This window comes from Schistocerca piceifrons, chromosome 6, assembly GCF_021461385.2.
Source record: "Schistocerca piceifrons isolate TAMUIC-IGC-003096 chromosome 6, iqSchPice1.1, whole genome shotgun sequence".
In the NCBI taxonomy this organism is placed as follows: domain Eukaryota; kingdom Metazoa; phylum Arthropoda; class Insecta; order Orthoptera; family Acrididae; genus Schistocerca; species Schistocerca piceifrons.
In genome coordinates, this window is record NC_060143.1 from 204,300,117 (window position 1) to 204,317,926 (window position 17,810).

General features: G+C 40.3%; 1 protein-coding gene across 1 annotated transcript in view; it reads left to right on the plus strand.

Annotated features, from left to right (window-relative positions):
* The window catches only part of LOC124803084 (ATPase family AAA domain-containing protein 2-like), a 238,536-nt gene that overhangs the window by 158,373 nt on the left and 62,353 nt on the right, over positions 1 to 17,810 (plus strand). Inside the window, exons 19-22 of the mRNA XM_047264216.1 lie at positions 9,879 to 10,078; positions 14,046 to 14,135; positions 16,731 to 16,912; positions 17,383 to 17,521. Of these exons, the coding sequence (XP_047120172.1) occupies positions 9,879 to 10,078; positions 14,046 to 14,135; positions 16,731 to 16,912; positions 17,383 to 17,521 (611 nt within the window). The remainder of the gene's footprint in view (positions 1 to 9,878; positions 10,079 to 14,045; positions 14,136 to 16,730; positions 16,913 to 17,382; positions 17,522 to 17,810) is intronic.

Consider the following 17,810-nt stretch of genomic DNA (forward strand, 5'->3'; position numbering starts at 1 on the left):
AAGTTGCTGTTTAATAATTTCAACAGAGTTGGTATAAGACACGACTGATTTCACATATGCCCTACATTTGATTGGATAAGAAGTATTTGTGATGTCGCTGGATCTAAAGATAGTTTGTGGGATAGTTCTTGTACATAGTTGTCTGCTTGGAAATGACTTGTTGACTACCTGACAAAGAGCAGGAACAGCATAATGAGTTACTGGCTTAATGGACTAAGCGAGCAGGATATTCTTTGTTTGTAAAGCCTGTCTGCAGCATTATCAGCATAATTACATAACTTTTGATTCCCATTACTGAAAATATTAAATGTACAAAGTTGTAGGGAAGGAATGTTTTTATTATTGTATTCTGCGCATGTCGCCCTCAGTTTTGTGGTGGAGGGTTCTTAGTGTAATTGTCTTAGAAAGGCAGAAAGTTCACATTGTGTTAGTACTACTGGTGGTTACTGTTTGTGATGAGGAGTGGGATTTTTGTGTAGCCATCAGATGTGCAGATAGACCTGTAGCTCAATGACTCACGGAACAGAGAAGTAGCAGGTGAAACAACCTTGGGACTAAGCACTGCGGCTGTGAAGAAAAGATCAGTGCACGTCTTTGTAAAGATTTTGAAGATAATGTGAATGAAAATGGATCAGGCTATGTATTTAAGGCGTTGGGTGAAAATAGGAAGTATTTTGCTGGATAATCATCTACAGAATTGCATAGGAAAGTCAAGTGGGTGTACCTGTGGCAGTTTTGCTCATTTCTTTGAAGATATGAAATTGAAAGGAAAATAATAATTAATTAAAATGTGATTGTCCAAATAGTTTAGGAAGAATGTGATGGATTGATATATGAAGGACAGTGGGAAGTTAGTATTCTATGGCAAAGACGGCATGGGGAATGCTGGTGTCCAGAAACGTAAGACTTAAAGTGGTGAACTACGAGTATGGTGATGATGGGACAGGGATTTTTATGTAGACAGAGAGACTGCAGGCATTTTCTTGTAGACATTGGTTAAGAATGACAGCAACCACCAGTAATGGAGTCATCAGTAGTGCAACCAGTGGAAACTAAATTTGTGGTGCAAGTAAAAGGCAGGAGTAAGAGGGCTGCTTGTGAGAAAACAATTTATACGACATATTTCAGGATATACTGTAAGTTATAAGAGGTTATTGTAGGACCACCTGCTCCCAACCATTGTGAAAAACCTTCTTTCTTACACTCAAGGCACGATCACTTCTTCCAATGCATTTCCACAATTTGTGTTCCATTATCATAAGACGTCTTAATTGTCTATATCTACATCGATACTCTGCAATCCACTGTACAGTGTGTGGCAGAAGGTACTCTGTACCATTACTAGTCATTTCCTTTCCTGTTCCACTTACTAATAGAACTAGGGAGACACGACTATCTGTTTGTCTCCACATGAGCCCTAATTTCTCATATCTTCTGTTCGTGGTCCTTAGGTGCAGTGTATGTTGGAGGCAGCGGAATCATTCTGCTGTCAGCTTCAAATGCTGGTTCTCTAAATTTTCTCAATATTGTTCCTCAAAAGGATGTTGCAGCAGTCCTATCATCCTTACCTAGGGCTCTCCTGATGATACCCTTGTCACTGATGAACACTCGCCGACAAGGACAACATACAGGGTTCTATTATTTAAGAAGCCTTCAAGCCATTCACATATCTGTGAACATATTCCATATGCTTGTACCTTTGTTAACAGCTGGCAATAGGGCACCTTGTCAAATGCTTTCTGGAAAGCTAGAAATATGGAATCTGCCTGTTGCACATCGTAGTGTTCAGTATATCATGTGAGAAAAGGGCAGTCTGAGTTTTGCACTAGCAATGCTTCCTAAAACGGTGCTGATTTATATAAATAAGCTTCTCTGTTTCAAGAAAATTTATTATATTCGGACTGAGAATATGTTCAAGGATTCTGCAGCAAGCTGATGTTTGGGATATTGGTCTGTAATTTTACGGGCCCATTCTTTTGTTCTTCTGGTATATGAGAGTCCCCTGCACTTTTTTCTGGGCGCTTGGGACTTTGCACTGGGTGGGAGACTCACAATAAATGCAAGGTAGGTAAGGGGTCATTGCCGTAGAGTACTGTTTGAAAATCCGAAATTGGATTCCATCCGGATCTGGTGACTTATTTGCTTTAAAAGCTTTCAGTTGTTTCAGTACGCCAGTGATGGTTACTACTGTGTCATCCATACGGAAGTCTGTTCGATGCCAAACAATGGTATGTTTGTACAATTCTCTTGTGTGAAAGGTTTTGTAAACATGAAATTTAAAACATTGGCTTTCGTTTTGCTATCTGCAACTGACACACCAGACTGATAAGGTGACTGTGTGGAAGCTGTAGACCCACTTAGTGATTTTACATGGGACCACCTCTTGTATTCTCTACCAAATACTTTGCTGAGGTATGTCGGTGGTAGTAGTTCTACGTGTCATGCATAGATTTTTTCACAGACACGGGAATCTCTACTAACCTTTGCTTGTCGTAATTTGTGCATTCTCTTTTGAACAGAGAGTGCAACAGCCTCCGCTTCCTCAGCATTTTCTGAATCTTGTTGTTAAACCATTATGGGTATTCTGACCTTAATCCACTTACTAGGCACTTAATTCTCCATATCATGATTTATAGTTTGCTTAACCTTTCCCACGATTCCTCTACATCCATTGTACTGGAACTGAGTGACGTCAGTTCACTGTCCAAGTGAGATGCTAACACCTGCTTATCTGCTCTTTCTAGTGGAAACACTCCTAGCTTTCTTAACGGATTTGTTAACCCTTGTAACCAGAATTGTTATAATGATATCATGATCGTTAGTCCGTATTCTTACACTGACGCCGATAAGGCCTGGTCTAAGATATAGGGGCTAGATCATCAACTATGCCTTTTGTGGTTACACAGGGCAGCTTCCTACACAGTGTGTAGCCGCATGGAACTTCCGACACTATCTACTAGGTCATTTATATATATTGTGAAAAGCAATGGTCCCATATCACTCCCCTGTGGCACGCCAGAGGTTACTTTAACATCTGTAGACGTCTCTCCATTGATAACAACATGCTGTGTTCTGTTTGCTAAAAATTCTTCAATCCAACCACACGGCTGGTCAGATATTCCGTAGGCTCTTACTTTGTTTATCAGGCGACAGTGCGGAACTGTATCGAATGCCTTCCGGAAGTCAAGGAAAATAGCATCTACCTGGGAGCCTGTATCTAATATTTTCTGGGTCTCATGAACAAATAAAGCGAGTTGGGTCTCACACGATCGCTGATTCCGGAATCCATGTTGATTCCTACAGAGTAGATTCTGGGTTTCCAAAAACGACATAATACTCGACCAAAAAACATGTTCTAAAATTCTACAACAGATCGACGTCAGAGATATAGGTCTATAGTTTTATGCATCTGCTCGACGACCCTTCTTGAAGACTGGGACTACCTGTGCTCTTTTCCAATCATTTGGAACCTTCCGTTCCTCTAGAGACTTGCGATACACGGCTGTTAGAAGGGGGGCAAGTTCTTTCGCATACTCTGTGTAGAACCGAATTGGTATCCCGTCAGGTCCAGTGGACTTTCGTCTGTTGAGTGATTCCAGTTGCTTTTCTATTCCTTGGACACTTATTTCGATGTCAGCCATTTTTTTGTTTGTGTGAGGATTTAGAGAAGGAACTGCAGTGCGGTCTTCCTCTGTGAAACAGCTTTGGAAAAAGGTGTTTAGTATTTCAGCTTTACGCATGTCATCCTCTGTTTCAAAGCCATCATCATCCCGGAGTGTCTGGATATGCTGTTTCAAGCCACTTACTGATTTAACGTAAGACCAGAACTTCCTAGGATTTTCTGTCAAGTCGGTACATAGAATTTTACTTTCGAATTCACTGAGCGCTTCACACATAGCCCTCCTTACGCTAACTTTGACATCGTTTAGCTTCTGTTTGTCTGAGAGGTTATGGCTGCGTTTAAACTTGGAGTGAAGCTCTCTTCGCTTTCGCAGTAGTTTCCTAACTTTGTTGTTGAACCACGGTGGGTTTTTCCCGTCCCTCACAGTTTTACTCGGCACGTACCTGTCTAAAACGCATTTTACGATTGCTTTGAACTTTTTCCATAAACACTCAACATTGTCTGTGTCGGAACAGAAATTTTCGTTTCGATCTGTTAGGTAGTCTGAAATCTGCCTTCTATTACTCTTGCTAAACAGATAAACCTTCCTCCCTCTTTTTATATTCCTATTAACTTCCTTATCCAGGGATGCTGCAACGGCCTTATGATCACTGATTCCCTGTTCTGCACTTACAGAGTCTAAAAGTTCGGGTCTGTTTGTTATCAGTAGGTCCAAGATGTTATCTCCACGAGTCGGTTCTCTGTTTAATTGCTCGAGGTAATTTTCGGATAGTGCACTCAGTACAATGTCACTCGATGCTCTGTCCCTACCACCCGTCCTAAACATCTGAGTGTCCCAGTCTATATCTGGTAAATTGAAATCTCCACCTAAGACTATAACATGCTGAGAAAATTTATGTGAAATGTATTCCAAATTTTCTCTCAGTTGTTCTGCCACTAATGCTGCTGAGTCGGGAGGTCGGTAAAAGGAGCCAATTATTAACCTAGCTCGGTTGTTGAGTGTAACCTCCACCCATAATAATTCACAGGAACTATCCACTTCTACTTCACTACAGGATAAACTACTACTAACAGCGACAAACACGCCACCACCGGTCGCATGCAATCTATCCTTTCTAAACACCGTCTGTGGCTTTGTAAAAATTTCAGCAGAATTTATCTCTGGCTTCAGCCAGCTTTCTGTACCTAGAACGATTTCAGCTTCGGTGCTTTCTATCAGCGCTTGAAGTTCCGGTACTTTACCAATGCAGCTTCGACAGTTTACAATTACAATACCGATTGCTGCTTGGTCCCCGCATGTCCTGACTTTGCCCCGCACTCTTTGAGGCTGTTGCCCTTTCTGTACTTGCCCGAGGCCATCTAACCTAAAAATCCGCCCAGTCCACGCCACACAACCCCTGCTACCCGTGTAGCCGGTTGCTGCGTGTAGTGGACTCCTGACCTATCCAGCGGAACCCAAAACCCCACCACCCTATGGCGCAAGCCGAGGAATCTGCAGCCCACACGGTCGCAGAACCCTCTCAGCCTCTGATTCAGACCCTCCACTCGGCTCTGTACCAAAGGTCCGCAGTCAGCCCTGTCGACGATGCTGCAGATGGTGAGCTCTGCTTTCATCCCGCTAGCGAGACTGGCAGTCTTCACCAAATCAGATAGCCGCCGGAAGCCAGAGAGGATTTCCTCCGATCCATAGCGACACACATCATTGGTGCCGACATGAGCGACCACCTGCAGATGGGTGCACCCTGTACCCTTCATGGCATCCGGAAGGACCCTTTCCATATCTGGAATGACTCCCCCCTCGGTATGCACACGAAGTGCACATTGGTTTTCTTCCCCTCTCTTGCTGCCATATCCCTAAGGGGCCCCATTACGCGCCTGACGTTGGAGCTCCCAACTACCAGTAAGCCCACCCTCTGCGACCGCCCGGATCTTGCAGACTGAGGGGCAACCTCTGGAACAGGACAAGCAGCCATGTCCGGCCGAAGATCAGTATCAGCCTGAGACAGGGCCTGAAGCCGGTTTGTCAGACAAACTGGAGAGTCCTTCCGTTCAGCCCTCCGGAATGTCTTTCGCCCCCCTGCCACACCTCAAGACGACCTCCCACTCTACCACAGGTGAGGGATCAGCCTCAATGTGGGCAGTATCCCGGGCAGCCACACTCGTAGTCCGATCGGGGGATGCATGGGACGAGCTGGCCATCCCTGACAAATCCCCATCCGGACCCCCGCATTGATGCCCATTGGCAACAGCCTCAAGCTGTGTGACTGAAGCCAACACTGCCTGAAGCTGGGAGCGAAGGGATGCTAACTCAGCCTGCATCCGAACACAGCAGTTGCAGTCCCTATCCATGCTAAAAACTGTTGTGCAAAGAACGTCTGAACTAATCTACAGAGAGCACAAACAAACAGATACAAAATTTAAACGGTTATTAAAATAGAAGATTGCCTAGTAAATGCAGTAATGCTGCTACTTGCGCACTGCTGACACACTGCTCGGTGGCGGAAGGAGACTACGCGATTTTACACTATTCAGGTACTAAAACGCGATGCTACAACTCTCAAATACTATTATACGCCCGAAATTTATGAATTAAACAATGCAAGTACCAAAAACATGCAAAGAAATTAAGAATTAAACTATGTAACAAATAAGTGAGCTAGGAGTATACGACTTTCTGCTGGCAGCTGCTTATCCAACGGCGGCAGGGAGCACACATGCATTGAGAAACTCTTCCACACCTGTTGCCTTTTAATGCCTACCTTTTTACCTCGATGTGAAGGATGTCCTCCTCAAATTCTATCATGAGCCCCAAAAGTTAAAATTTATCACAACCCATCCTACTCTAGTACATCCATATTCTTCTCCCGCTCCCAGTCCTGCGTTTTATGGTTCATTCTTCTGTCAAGAACAGGACCTTTCCCGTATACTTACTCATGTCATCCTATTGCAGTACTGTCGGTAGGCATGCCTAACCAGTTAGCAGAATGTCCAAATGTGGAAGCTCTCCTTTTATCTGCCGTCTGAGATTCAACTACTGCGTACATTTTTATACAGAAATTACTACTAGTCAGCTTCATACCCACATAAATGTACAAATGGCAGCTACTGACATCCTGTACACACCACCACCAATGATTCAACAGCTGCTCCAACATTCACGCTGTAAACTCCTCAAGTTCATAACCAGCAGCTTTGAACTGTGCAGCATATCTTCCATTCCTGCGAAATCCCCCACCCTGCTCCCAATCTGTTTCCGTCCCACTCCATGATCCCTTTAACCTTATCCTTTCGTCTCTTTCTCTCTCTCATTCTTGCTCCCATCCTACACTGTCATATGATTGTAGATGTTATTTTACCATAGCAAAGTGACTTTCACAGTGAGTGTGTTCACATCAAAGAGACACTGATGAGGATAAAAAAAAAGGCAAATCGGATCACAGATGTCAAAACAGTTGTATTGCTGGCAATTAGTGGGTTTGTTATGGACAGAGGTCTTTAATGGCACAATTACAGAGGTGGGAATCAGTTTGCAGAAATGACAATGGAAAGAAAAAAGTGCTGTGCTTTGCACGTATTTTGAGGACATCCACGCCCCCCACCCCTCCCGTATTACTCTGTTTCCTTACGGGGAAAGAGGAGACACATTAAGCAAGCAGTATCTGGATTCCATCACTGCTGTAACTGCCAATATTCATTATAGACAGCGTTTTGATGTATCAAATTTTCCTGAGTAATACCCTTCAGTTGTAACATATGAATGTGAAGCAGTTCTGCTGTTATAAGAGAGTTCCTGTAACAGTGCTCCAAGCAGCTGCTAACATGATTTTGCATTGCAAGAACTAAAGTGAGTGTCAGGCAGTGTCTGAAAGATGACCTACTGGAAACTATTGGGGGGGGGGATTTTCACAAACAATTTTATCAGATTGTTTATTTGTGTGTTTTCACCACCAACTGCCATCTTGTTTTCTTCCTATGTGGATAATACACACGTCAATAAAAGTTTTTCATCACCCCGGTTCCCAGTACTCCCAAAGATAGACATTGACTGCGGATATTGTATCACAGACACAGTCCATTCGACTGTTCAGGGATGTTACTAAACCCGCCCAAAGGTGTAAACAACCATGCAGGAGCAGCGCCTATTAGATGGAGAGCGTCTGGCAGGCGATCAGTTCCAGTCATTCCACCAGAAAGGAAGTACATGGCTCATGTTGTCTGCAGTTCAACCATGCCTAGACGGTCAATACTGCAGTTCGATCGCATCTGCATTGTTACTTTGTACCAGGAAGGGCTCTCAACAAGGGAAGTGAACAGGCGTTTTAGAGCGAACCACAGCGATGTTGTTTGGACATGGAGGAGATACAGAGAGACAAGAACTGTCAATGGCATGCCTCGCACAAGCCGCCCAAGAGATGCTACTGCAGTGGATGACCACTACCTATGGATTATGGGTAGGAGGAACCCTGACAGCAATGCTACCATGTTGAATAATGCTTTTCGAGAAGCCACAGGACGTCGTGTTTAAAGACTTCAACCGTGCGCAACAGGCTGCATGATGCGCAACTTCACTCCAGACGTTCATGGCAAGGTCCCTCTTTGCAACCATGACACCATTCAGTGTGGTACAGATGGGCCCAACAACATGTCGGATGAACCGCTCAGGGTTGGCATCACATTCTCTTCACCGATGAGTGCCGCATATGCCTTCAACCAGACAATTGTCAGAGACATGTTTGGAGGCAACCCAGTCAGGCAGATGCCTTAGACACACTGTCCAGGCGAGTGCAGCAAGGTGGAGTTTCCCTGCTGTTTTGGAGTATCATTATGTGGGGGTGATGTACGCCACTGGTGATCGTGGAAGGTGCCGTAATGGCTGTATGATATGTGAATGCTAGCCTCCGACCGATAGTGTAACCATATCGGCAGCCTATTGGCGAGGCATTTGTCTTCATGGACGACAATTCGCACCCCCATCGTGCACATCTTGTGAATGACTTCATTTGGGGTAAGGACATTGCTCAACTAATGGCCAGCATGTTCTCCAGACGTGAATCCTATCGAACAGGCCTGGGATAGATTGAAAAGTACTGTTTATGGACGACATGGCCCACCAACCACTCTGAGGGATCTATGCCGAATAACCATTGAGGAGTGGGACAATTGGACCAACAGTGCCTTGATGAACTTGCGGATAGTATGCCACGATGAATACAGGCATGCATCAATGCAAGAGGACATGCTACTGGGTATTAGAGGTACCGGTGTGTACAGCAGTCTAGACCACCACCTTTGAAGGTCTCGCTGTATGGTGATACAACATGCAATGTGTGGTTTTCATGAGCAATAAAAAGGGCGGAAATGATGTTTACGTTGATCTCTATTCAAATTTGCTGTACAGGTTCCGGAACCGAGGTGATGCAAAACTTTTTTGATGTGTGTATTTTTATGAATGTAATTTTAATGCAGTCAGACTGTGGCCAAATTACGGAGTTAGACTCAAGTTGCTGTCCTTTTACTGAATATCAGATATTGCTGTTTTCTTTTTAGAAGTCTAAAAGGTGGTTCACTCTGTCTCGGAAGATCTTTTTCTATAAATGAGCAATAACATTGACAGACAAGTCGTCGTAGTGGGTCCAGTCAAAAAAATTGCACCATGAAGTTAGCCACACTTCACCACCATATTACTCCATTCCAACTTAAGTTTTTAAAACCTTTTCCTCCCAAGCATCTGTACCCATTTTATCAACTTTTTTGGTTTTCACCATCTCTTACTAAAATAATTGTGAAAATTCTGAAACCTACAAAATTAAGAATAAAAAAATAAAAAAGACTTTCATATGTCAGTCACGTCCCCATTTCAATAGATGAGAAATAGTCTCCTCCCCTTCCACAGATGTTGCTCAGATACTTGTTTTATTATTCCGTATGACACATTCCCTCTGGTTAAATGTTAATTCTGTATATAGTATGTGTTTTTTCTGCGTGTATGGTTTTTCTGTTATTTATACTTTAGAAGATAAGCATAAAAAATTTAAGCGAATCATGTAAAAGGCAACTAATTGTATTTTGAGTCTGTGGGCTAACCTGTGATCAAATTTAAAATGTAGTGTCTGTGTCATGTATTTCCTGTGTTGTTACTAGTTGTTTTAGCAGCAGCTGTAACAATGGTAGTTAGATTAAAGATGTCAATATTAAAATAATTAAAGGGAATTCCTGCCATGTTTTTATCATATAATTTGCATTTTCTGATTTACAGGGAGCCTGCTGACAAACTTATAAGACATCGTGCTTGTTCACTGAGAGATACTGCGTATACATTGATAAAAGCCCAAATGGATTCGGATTTTGAGGAGCAGTGTAAAGTTATAGCAAAAGCAAGAAGAGAGAGGGCAGAATCTCCATCACGATTTGCACCTGAGTTTGTGCTCACCACAAATGAACAAACTTCAAGTAAAGGTAAATGCCATCTCTGTTTTAGATCCTTGATGTTAGCAGTAAATTTGAAAGTCTGATCCCTTTCATGTGTATCTGGTAAGCATTTGTAAGATAGTGTGTAAAATTTATCAGTGAACATTCTCCCTCCTTAATCTTACATCATATTTCCCATTCCTTCAGTTGGTTGATATTTGTGTCCTGTCAGACAGTTACAGTAATATCCTTGCCCAGATAGCCTTGCTCTTAATTACTGTAGGCTGGAGACCAACTCCTGGTTCCGTAATGGACAGTAGATAGTATCACTTCTAGCTGAGTGTTGTGTACAGTGTGTGTGGTTGTGAAGCAATTTAGTCATAGAATCAAATTGACTTACAATTATCCACAAAAATATCTGTAACTGATCTCTCCAAGACACTGTCTGATGGAAGGGACATCCACCTCTGAATTCTACAATCCGCTGTCTGGTGGAGGGCACTTAGTATGCCATAATGGCAGTGTTAATTCACTTTCTTGCTATTCCACCCACAGGCAGTGCTCAGAAATTACAACTACAAGGAAGCCAAATTTTATTTGATCGAAATTGGGCATATGTGTCACAGGGAGTTACCTCTCAATCCTGATTTGTACAAGATATGCTTAGTCCCAATAGGTCAGTCACTGTTTTATTATTTCAAACTAGCTGATTTTGGCCAGTGTCACCCATCTTCAGAAGAAACTGCCAAAAATCACTCAGTCTAAAATAAGACATGATGAAATAAAGCTCACCTTATATAAAAAAATTTGACTGCCAATGGTTGATATTAAATATGGTTTTGCGGTTCTAGGCGCTACAATCTGGAGCTGAGAGACCGCTATGGTCGCAGGTTCGAATCCTGCCTCGGGCATGGATGTGTGTGGTGTCCTTAGGCTAGTTAGGTTTAATTATTCTGAGTTCTAGGCGACTGATGACCTCAGAAGTCTAGTCGCATAGTGCTCAGAGCCATTTCAAATAGGGTTCTATTAGTCAGAAATAAAAACAGCGACTGACAGGCTGATAATAAGTCTACTTTGCCCAATTTTATTGCATATTCATTATGCAAAATGTCAATAGTAGGAAATCGTGTTTTTCTTGACTCCCCTTAGAATGTTGACACTCAGAATTTTTAAAATAATTTTTTTAATGATACAGATCATATTACCTTAATAATTTATGTAAAAGCTCTAGCTGGTTAATCGATATATTTAATAACTCCAGCTGATAAAGATGAAGTATCCACAGGTGCCTGTCACTGAAAGTGTAACATAGCAATTCTGAGGTATTGTTAGTGATTAATGTGTTTATTATGGGGTGATAGGAAGCGGAGATCAGTGTCCAGGAAGCTAAGCTTGTTGAGCGTAGAGGAGCAGGGTGAAGTATGTTTGGCAGTTGATGTTGAGATTTTTGGGGAAAGAACTATCCCCACCTGTCCCGAATTAATTACTGATGTGCCATCATAGAACTTTTGAAACAAGCAAAAGATTTTGGTGTTGCTTGGCTAAGAGCAATTCTTGGAAGTGTTTCACAGACAAATTGACAGAAAATTTTTTTGGTGCTGATTTGTACCCCTCTCAGATATCAAGAGTGTCAATGAGTTCCGTGTCCCCCATTTGGTAAATGGATCACCATCAGTAGTATCACGTGCTTTCATCCCATGCATTTCATATCATAGTGTCCGTGGACCTCACTAGCCAAATACGGCCAACAAAAACTTTTTCATCTGTATGATTCAAACAAGTTACTTCATAATGTACAGGAAAGAAGCTATGCAGATTTGATTTTAAGTGTGATCTTCAAAGGAGAAGAAATTAATAATTAAAATGTGGTTTCACGAACATGGTAGGAAGATGGTTGTGGTGCAGGGTAGTGTGGGTTACATTCTGCAACAGTAAGGCTATGACCAGAAAGTGGGAATATTTGGAGAGTATGTTATCTACAGTGATAAATAAGTGATTTGGTGGTAGTGGAACCAGAACTGTAGGAAGACAATGGAGATAATGATCTAGTGTTTTGAGTGTTGCGATGAATGCTGTGATCAGTTGGTTAGAGATTACTGTCAACAATGAGATATGATCTTTCCATGGGAGCATTATAGCCAACTACAATCGTATCATTATGAGAGAAATAGTATTCAGTTGCCTTTACTAGGTTTGGTTTGACTGTTGCATCTGAAGTATTGGATTTTTAAGACACCATTTCTTATGGAGTAAAAGACACTACGAGCTGTAAGATGCGCCTTAATTTTTAAGCATTTTTTTTTAAATAACCTTTTTTTTTTCATTTTCATTATTAGATTGCAAAGCTATACTAAAAAAAGTTGGTCTATAAAACCGAACTGACCTTCAAGATGCCTGAAAATGATCATCTGAACTCTCTTCTTCCTCCTCCTCCTCATCATCATCATCTTCGTTGTCCACTTCATATATAAGATGATCTTCAATGCCATCAAGAGCATTACTTATTCCGCAGTTCTTGAAAGATTTAACAATGTCTTTCCTCACTCTAGACCATGGCTCTTTTATCCACTGACACGTTTGTTTGTAGGTCGTTTTTAAAGCTCCCTTTGTGTGAATTCATGTTGGGTTTCGTCCCTCATTCACTTGTTCCATTCCTCTCTCATATACTCTTTAAATGGTATATTTATTGACACATCAAGAGGTTGAAATTGTGAAGTAAGTCCTCCTGGAACAAAAGCAACAAGCTCTGTATTTCCCATTCTCAATTTCTCTTTCACAGAATTTTTCAAATGACTACTAAATTGATGTAGCTTGAGAAGGAAACTCTTCTACCGTAAAGTACCTTTCTTTCTCACCCACACACTGTTAATCCATAATTTCATACGAGCCTCATCCATCCAACCCTTGTCATGTACAGTGTATTTCTTCATGTCCACTCGTTTTTATAGTTACAGTTTTAGCACCTGTTATGGCAACAGTTGTGTTACTAGGCAAATCAAATGTCATAGGAGATTCATCCAGATTCACTCTTTGGCTTAGTTACACACTGGTTTTCTTTTGATGTTGAACAATAAAGTGATGGTAATATAATATTTTCTTTTCATACTCTTGTGGTATTTTCTGAACAATTTTGGTTTTGATTCGCATGCTACGTCCATAACGCTTCGTAAACCCGTAGCATCAACCAACTCAACCCTTATGTTAAAATCTGTTAAGTTCCACTGTAGCACTAGATTACAAGTATGTATTTGAATTGTTCTTGTATTTATTGCAATGCCATTTTTTTAGTGTGTCCTTGAATCCATTTCAATACATCATCTTCTAGTTTTGGTCTATTTCTTTCTTTGCGAAACTAGCTTCTAACGTTATACTGTTGCCAATAACTCAAATCACTTTCAATTCAAGTTCACTGGCATCTTTGACTGCAGTGACACACCATAGGCTCGACAGGATACTGGGTGTGTGATGGTGGGGCAGGAGGCAGACTGTTGTCAAGCTTGTGAGTCCCTGAAGCTCATGTTTGTCACATTGGTACACTGCTGCTGCCAATTTAATCCAATGTTGCCAGATATAGGTTTCCCACAGCATCGAATATATGGTCATTTTTAAGACTGGCAGGAATTTTAAATCAAACACTGGACATTTTTAGATTAATTTCAAGGTAAAGCGTACCTGAATATTGGAGGCAATTTTTCAAAGAAAAAAGTGCATCTTATAACCCATAAAATATGGTATATATTTAGCTGATGATTTTTTAGATTAAAAGGGATTATCCAAATGTTTGCTGCAGAATCTCACAATTTTATAGTACATAATTTTATTTGCTGTATCACATCATCTTGTGCAGTGCCAGTGAAAAGGAGGGTAGTCTGTGAAAGAAGCTGTAAGGATTTGGATGGGATGGGGTGTAGTTGGTTCTAACATAAATCTTTCTTATGTATGTCTATAAAAAATTTAAATAATCAATGTTATTTGCTTGTTCTCAATTTAACTAACTTGGATTTTCTGTTTCCAGAAAATAGCCCAAAATTAGCAAGTACACCAGTTAAAGACTCAATGACTTCTACCGATACAAGTGGAGGAAATGGTTCAAATGAAATAACAGGTTTGTATTTGAAGACCTAAAGAACGCAAGGTGTAATTAAACCATTCACCATAAATAAGGTTGTTAAATCTGTGTATCAGATGTACAAGTATTTGGGAGGGGGGCAGCTTTGTATTAGCATTAATAATGGATAATTTTTCACCTGAAAGATGATGATGACTATGTTCTTACAGTATTAAACAAAAGGTCTATCACACTCCTAAATGAAACTGGTTCCCATTATTTATTTATTTTGTCACATGTAGAGAAATTGTGATTTTTCTGTCCTCATTTTTACTATTTTATTTCTGATTTTGCTGTCAGTAATTTTTTTCTTCTTTATATGTGATCTGAAAGAGGTCAGTAATTTGCCACCCTACTTTTGGCTTAACTTGTCGTATTTACTTACCTGTTCCTTAAACGTAGAATATTTTTCTTAATATGCTTATGTAGCTTGTGTTTGTATATACGCTAGAGTACACAGGATATATTAAAAACAGTGAAGGCTGCATCTAGTGTGAACTTCCATGTGGCCTTTATCAAGTGATACTTCCATTATTTACATTTTTCATCTCTAGGTAAACAGGTCTCAAATCACACTGTAAATTCAGTTTCTGTACCAGCTATAAATACCCTTGCATTTTTTGCAAACAAATTAATTCAGTTAACACTCCACGCGGGCTTGGTAGGTTTGACTGACTCCTCTCGCACAAGTTATTTCACTAGCTCTTATAAATATAGCGGCCAGTCACACTGCCAGTAACAATTCTCTTGCATTTTGGATCTTCAGAGATACTCCCATGTGTTTCTGTTTTGAGATAGTATACACATTTAGCAGAATGTAAGCCTAATTTGACCACTCGAAAAGTAAAATTTTGTGCCTTTAACCCTAATAAAGTCAGCTTTTTTCAAAATGTAAAATGCAGATGTTATTTTAAAGCAAAAGTTTAGTGGAGTCTGAAATAAGATCAATGACCAATTTTCAAAGGGCAAAACAGTTAAAACATTGTACAGTGAAAGGAGTTTTCAAAGAAGTAAAAAGTGAACTTTAATCATTATTCTTGCATTGATAAAATAAATCTTCAGAACTGCTAATGACACAAAGAATTTCCAGACTATTGGAAGGAAAAAAACAGGCTAACCAAGTAAAGTATACGTGACAATTCAAACACTGCAAAAAATTTAAATGCGGCCCAGTTGCTTCAGACTTGGCAGTGACATCACATGTGAACCTCAGTATTCCAAATTGGAACATAACTACAAGTTTACGCACCAAAGGTAGTGAAGTTGGCAAGGGAACACTGTGTGGGGAATGTGTTGTTCACAAAATGATGCAACAGAAAACATTGTTTTGTCAAACTACTAAAATAACTTGAATAGTGAATTCTGTAATTTTAACAGGGGGTCCAGTAAGACCTTAATTTTGGCCTAGAACTCGTGATAATTAGGGACAAATTGTAATATTTGGCATGCCTGTGGTCCAAACCAATATGTAGAACCTGACCTGAAAATTTTAATACGGAAAGAATACGCTAAAAGAAACATGGCGTCAGAATTTTAGCTGCTAAGGCACAGCGAAAGTATTTATTTATTTATTTAAATGTTGAAAATTGTCAAATTTCTCTCTCTCTCTCTCTCTCTCTCTCTCTCTCTCTCTCTCTCTCTCTCTCTCTGACACAACAGAATATATCAAGTTGCCATATACATCAGTGTGGGATGAATGGAGGGTTCAGCGACAAGAACACAATTTCAAACCAGTAACATGATTTCAAATTAGGCAGTTATTAGTGCAGCTCATATATCAGTGCCATCAGAACACTTACCCTAGTGAGCTGGTAAGTTTCATCTGCCAGTTATATGCACTTTTCTCCTCTACACACTGTGGCGTTTTGAAATCTAAGGAGCAATTGTTTATACACACCTTAAACCGACATTAAAAAGATTTAAAAGTACTCGAAAGGCATTCCAGATTGGAGGATTTGAGACAGAACACTTTTATTTGCCGCTGCTTTGTAGTCAGTTGCTAGGAGGGTTTGAAAAAATAGTGTGGTGTCTATGACAAAAATACCACTAACCACAAATGTTTGCAGCTGAGAAATTATTTTTTGGGTTCTATCTGCAATGCCATTATTGTGTGAAGCACAAAACACAAAGTTTCATTTATCTTGCAAAATAATGTGGTTATCAGACACACATTTATAAGGAGCAAGATTAAAACCCCTGTTTGGACATCCTAATTGAAATGTGTCGGTTTTTATAAATCAATGCAGGCGAATCCCGAAGTTGTCCTTCCAGAGATGGTTGCCATTTTCCTGCAACATTCTCGTCCAGTCTGAAGTTGATCTCTTACTTAATGCACTTAACACTAATAAGATGTTAAAAATAATCTTTCCTTCCTATTCCTCATTGGCATCACTACATGAATAAGGTGCACACATTGTTTACACCTGTAGTGTGGGGCAGACTTACATCTCTCTTCTTTTTGGTATCAATAGAAAAGCAGCTAAGGACAAGTGTGTGTGTGTGTGTGTGTGTGTGTGTGTGTGCACGCGCACGTGCGTGCGTGCGCACACCTGCATATGTGCGAATTTATAATAATTTGTAGTTCATGTATAGGTTTCCCCAAGAGTCATTGGAAGTTCAACAGTGATTCATGCCTTTCAAAAAAGCGTCGTCGATCTGCTTGGTCAAGGGGCCTACTGAGACATAGCTCTGGCAAAAAGAAGAAGCATTGTGTTCGTCATGTGCTGTCTTTGAGTCCAAATGCTGGAAACAATAATTCTAATTCAGCATCCACGGTATGTAGATCACATTTTATAGTAATTTATTATGAGGCTGCATAAATGTAAATAAAGAGCAGGACTAATTCCACATTGTGTGTTCCTATGAAATACTGTAGTGTCCAAAGTTCCTGTCAAGCAGGATTGTACAAGATTAAATTAGGAGAATGGAAAGCTTCCATGTAGAACTTCTAATGATGCGAAGAAACATAATCAATAATTGTAGAAGTGACAGATGTTTAAGTTGAGTTGGTAGTTTTCGAGCTGTCATTAACTGTCTCAGCAAGTGACAGGTACATTTTTGGTAATGAGAGTGGTGACATGTCATTGCAACAGTTTACATTAATTTTGTTTAAGGATTAAACAGTTAATGTTGTAACATATAATGTATCACATATTGCCAAGATATTTCTGTTTTCTATCAAAATTTTGTTTGCTTCATCTGATTGTAATAAGTTATGTGGAGATATTTATTTATTTTGCTGTAGAAACTGGATGCTGATAATATTACGAAAGAAAGAGTAATCAATGGTCCATTGAATATTAAGGTTGAAGGAGGCAAAAAAATAAATGGAGAAAATGAACCACTTCACTTGGAGGGGAAAAGGAAATCAAAAGATGATTTAGGTAAGATATTTTGTTAAAGTAATTCACATTGTTATTGTCACGTGTGTGTGTGTGTTTGGGTTAAAGTAATAATGATAAGCTCTAGAAAGCCAGCAACAGCTCACATCTACCCCTCATTCATATTTCATTATATCTTGCATGGGGGGATACGTGTAAATATTTCAGCTCGTTCCAAATGTAATAAAGCAATTGAGATATTGTTCCACGTCTGTGTAATCTGAACGTGTTAACCAACTTGGTTGCCAGTATTCCAGTTTTCTAAAATATGCTATCAAGTGAGGTATAGTGT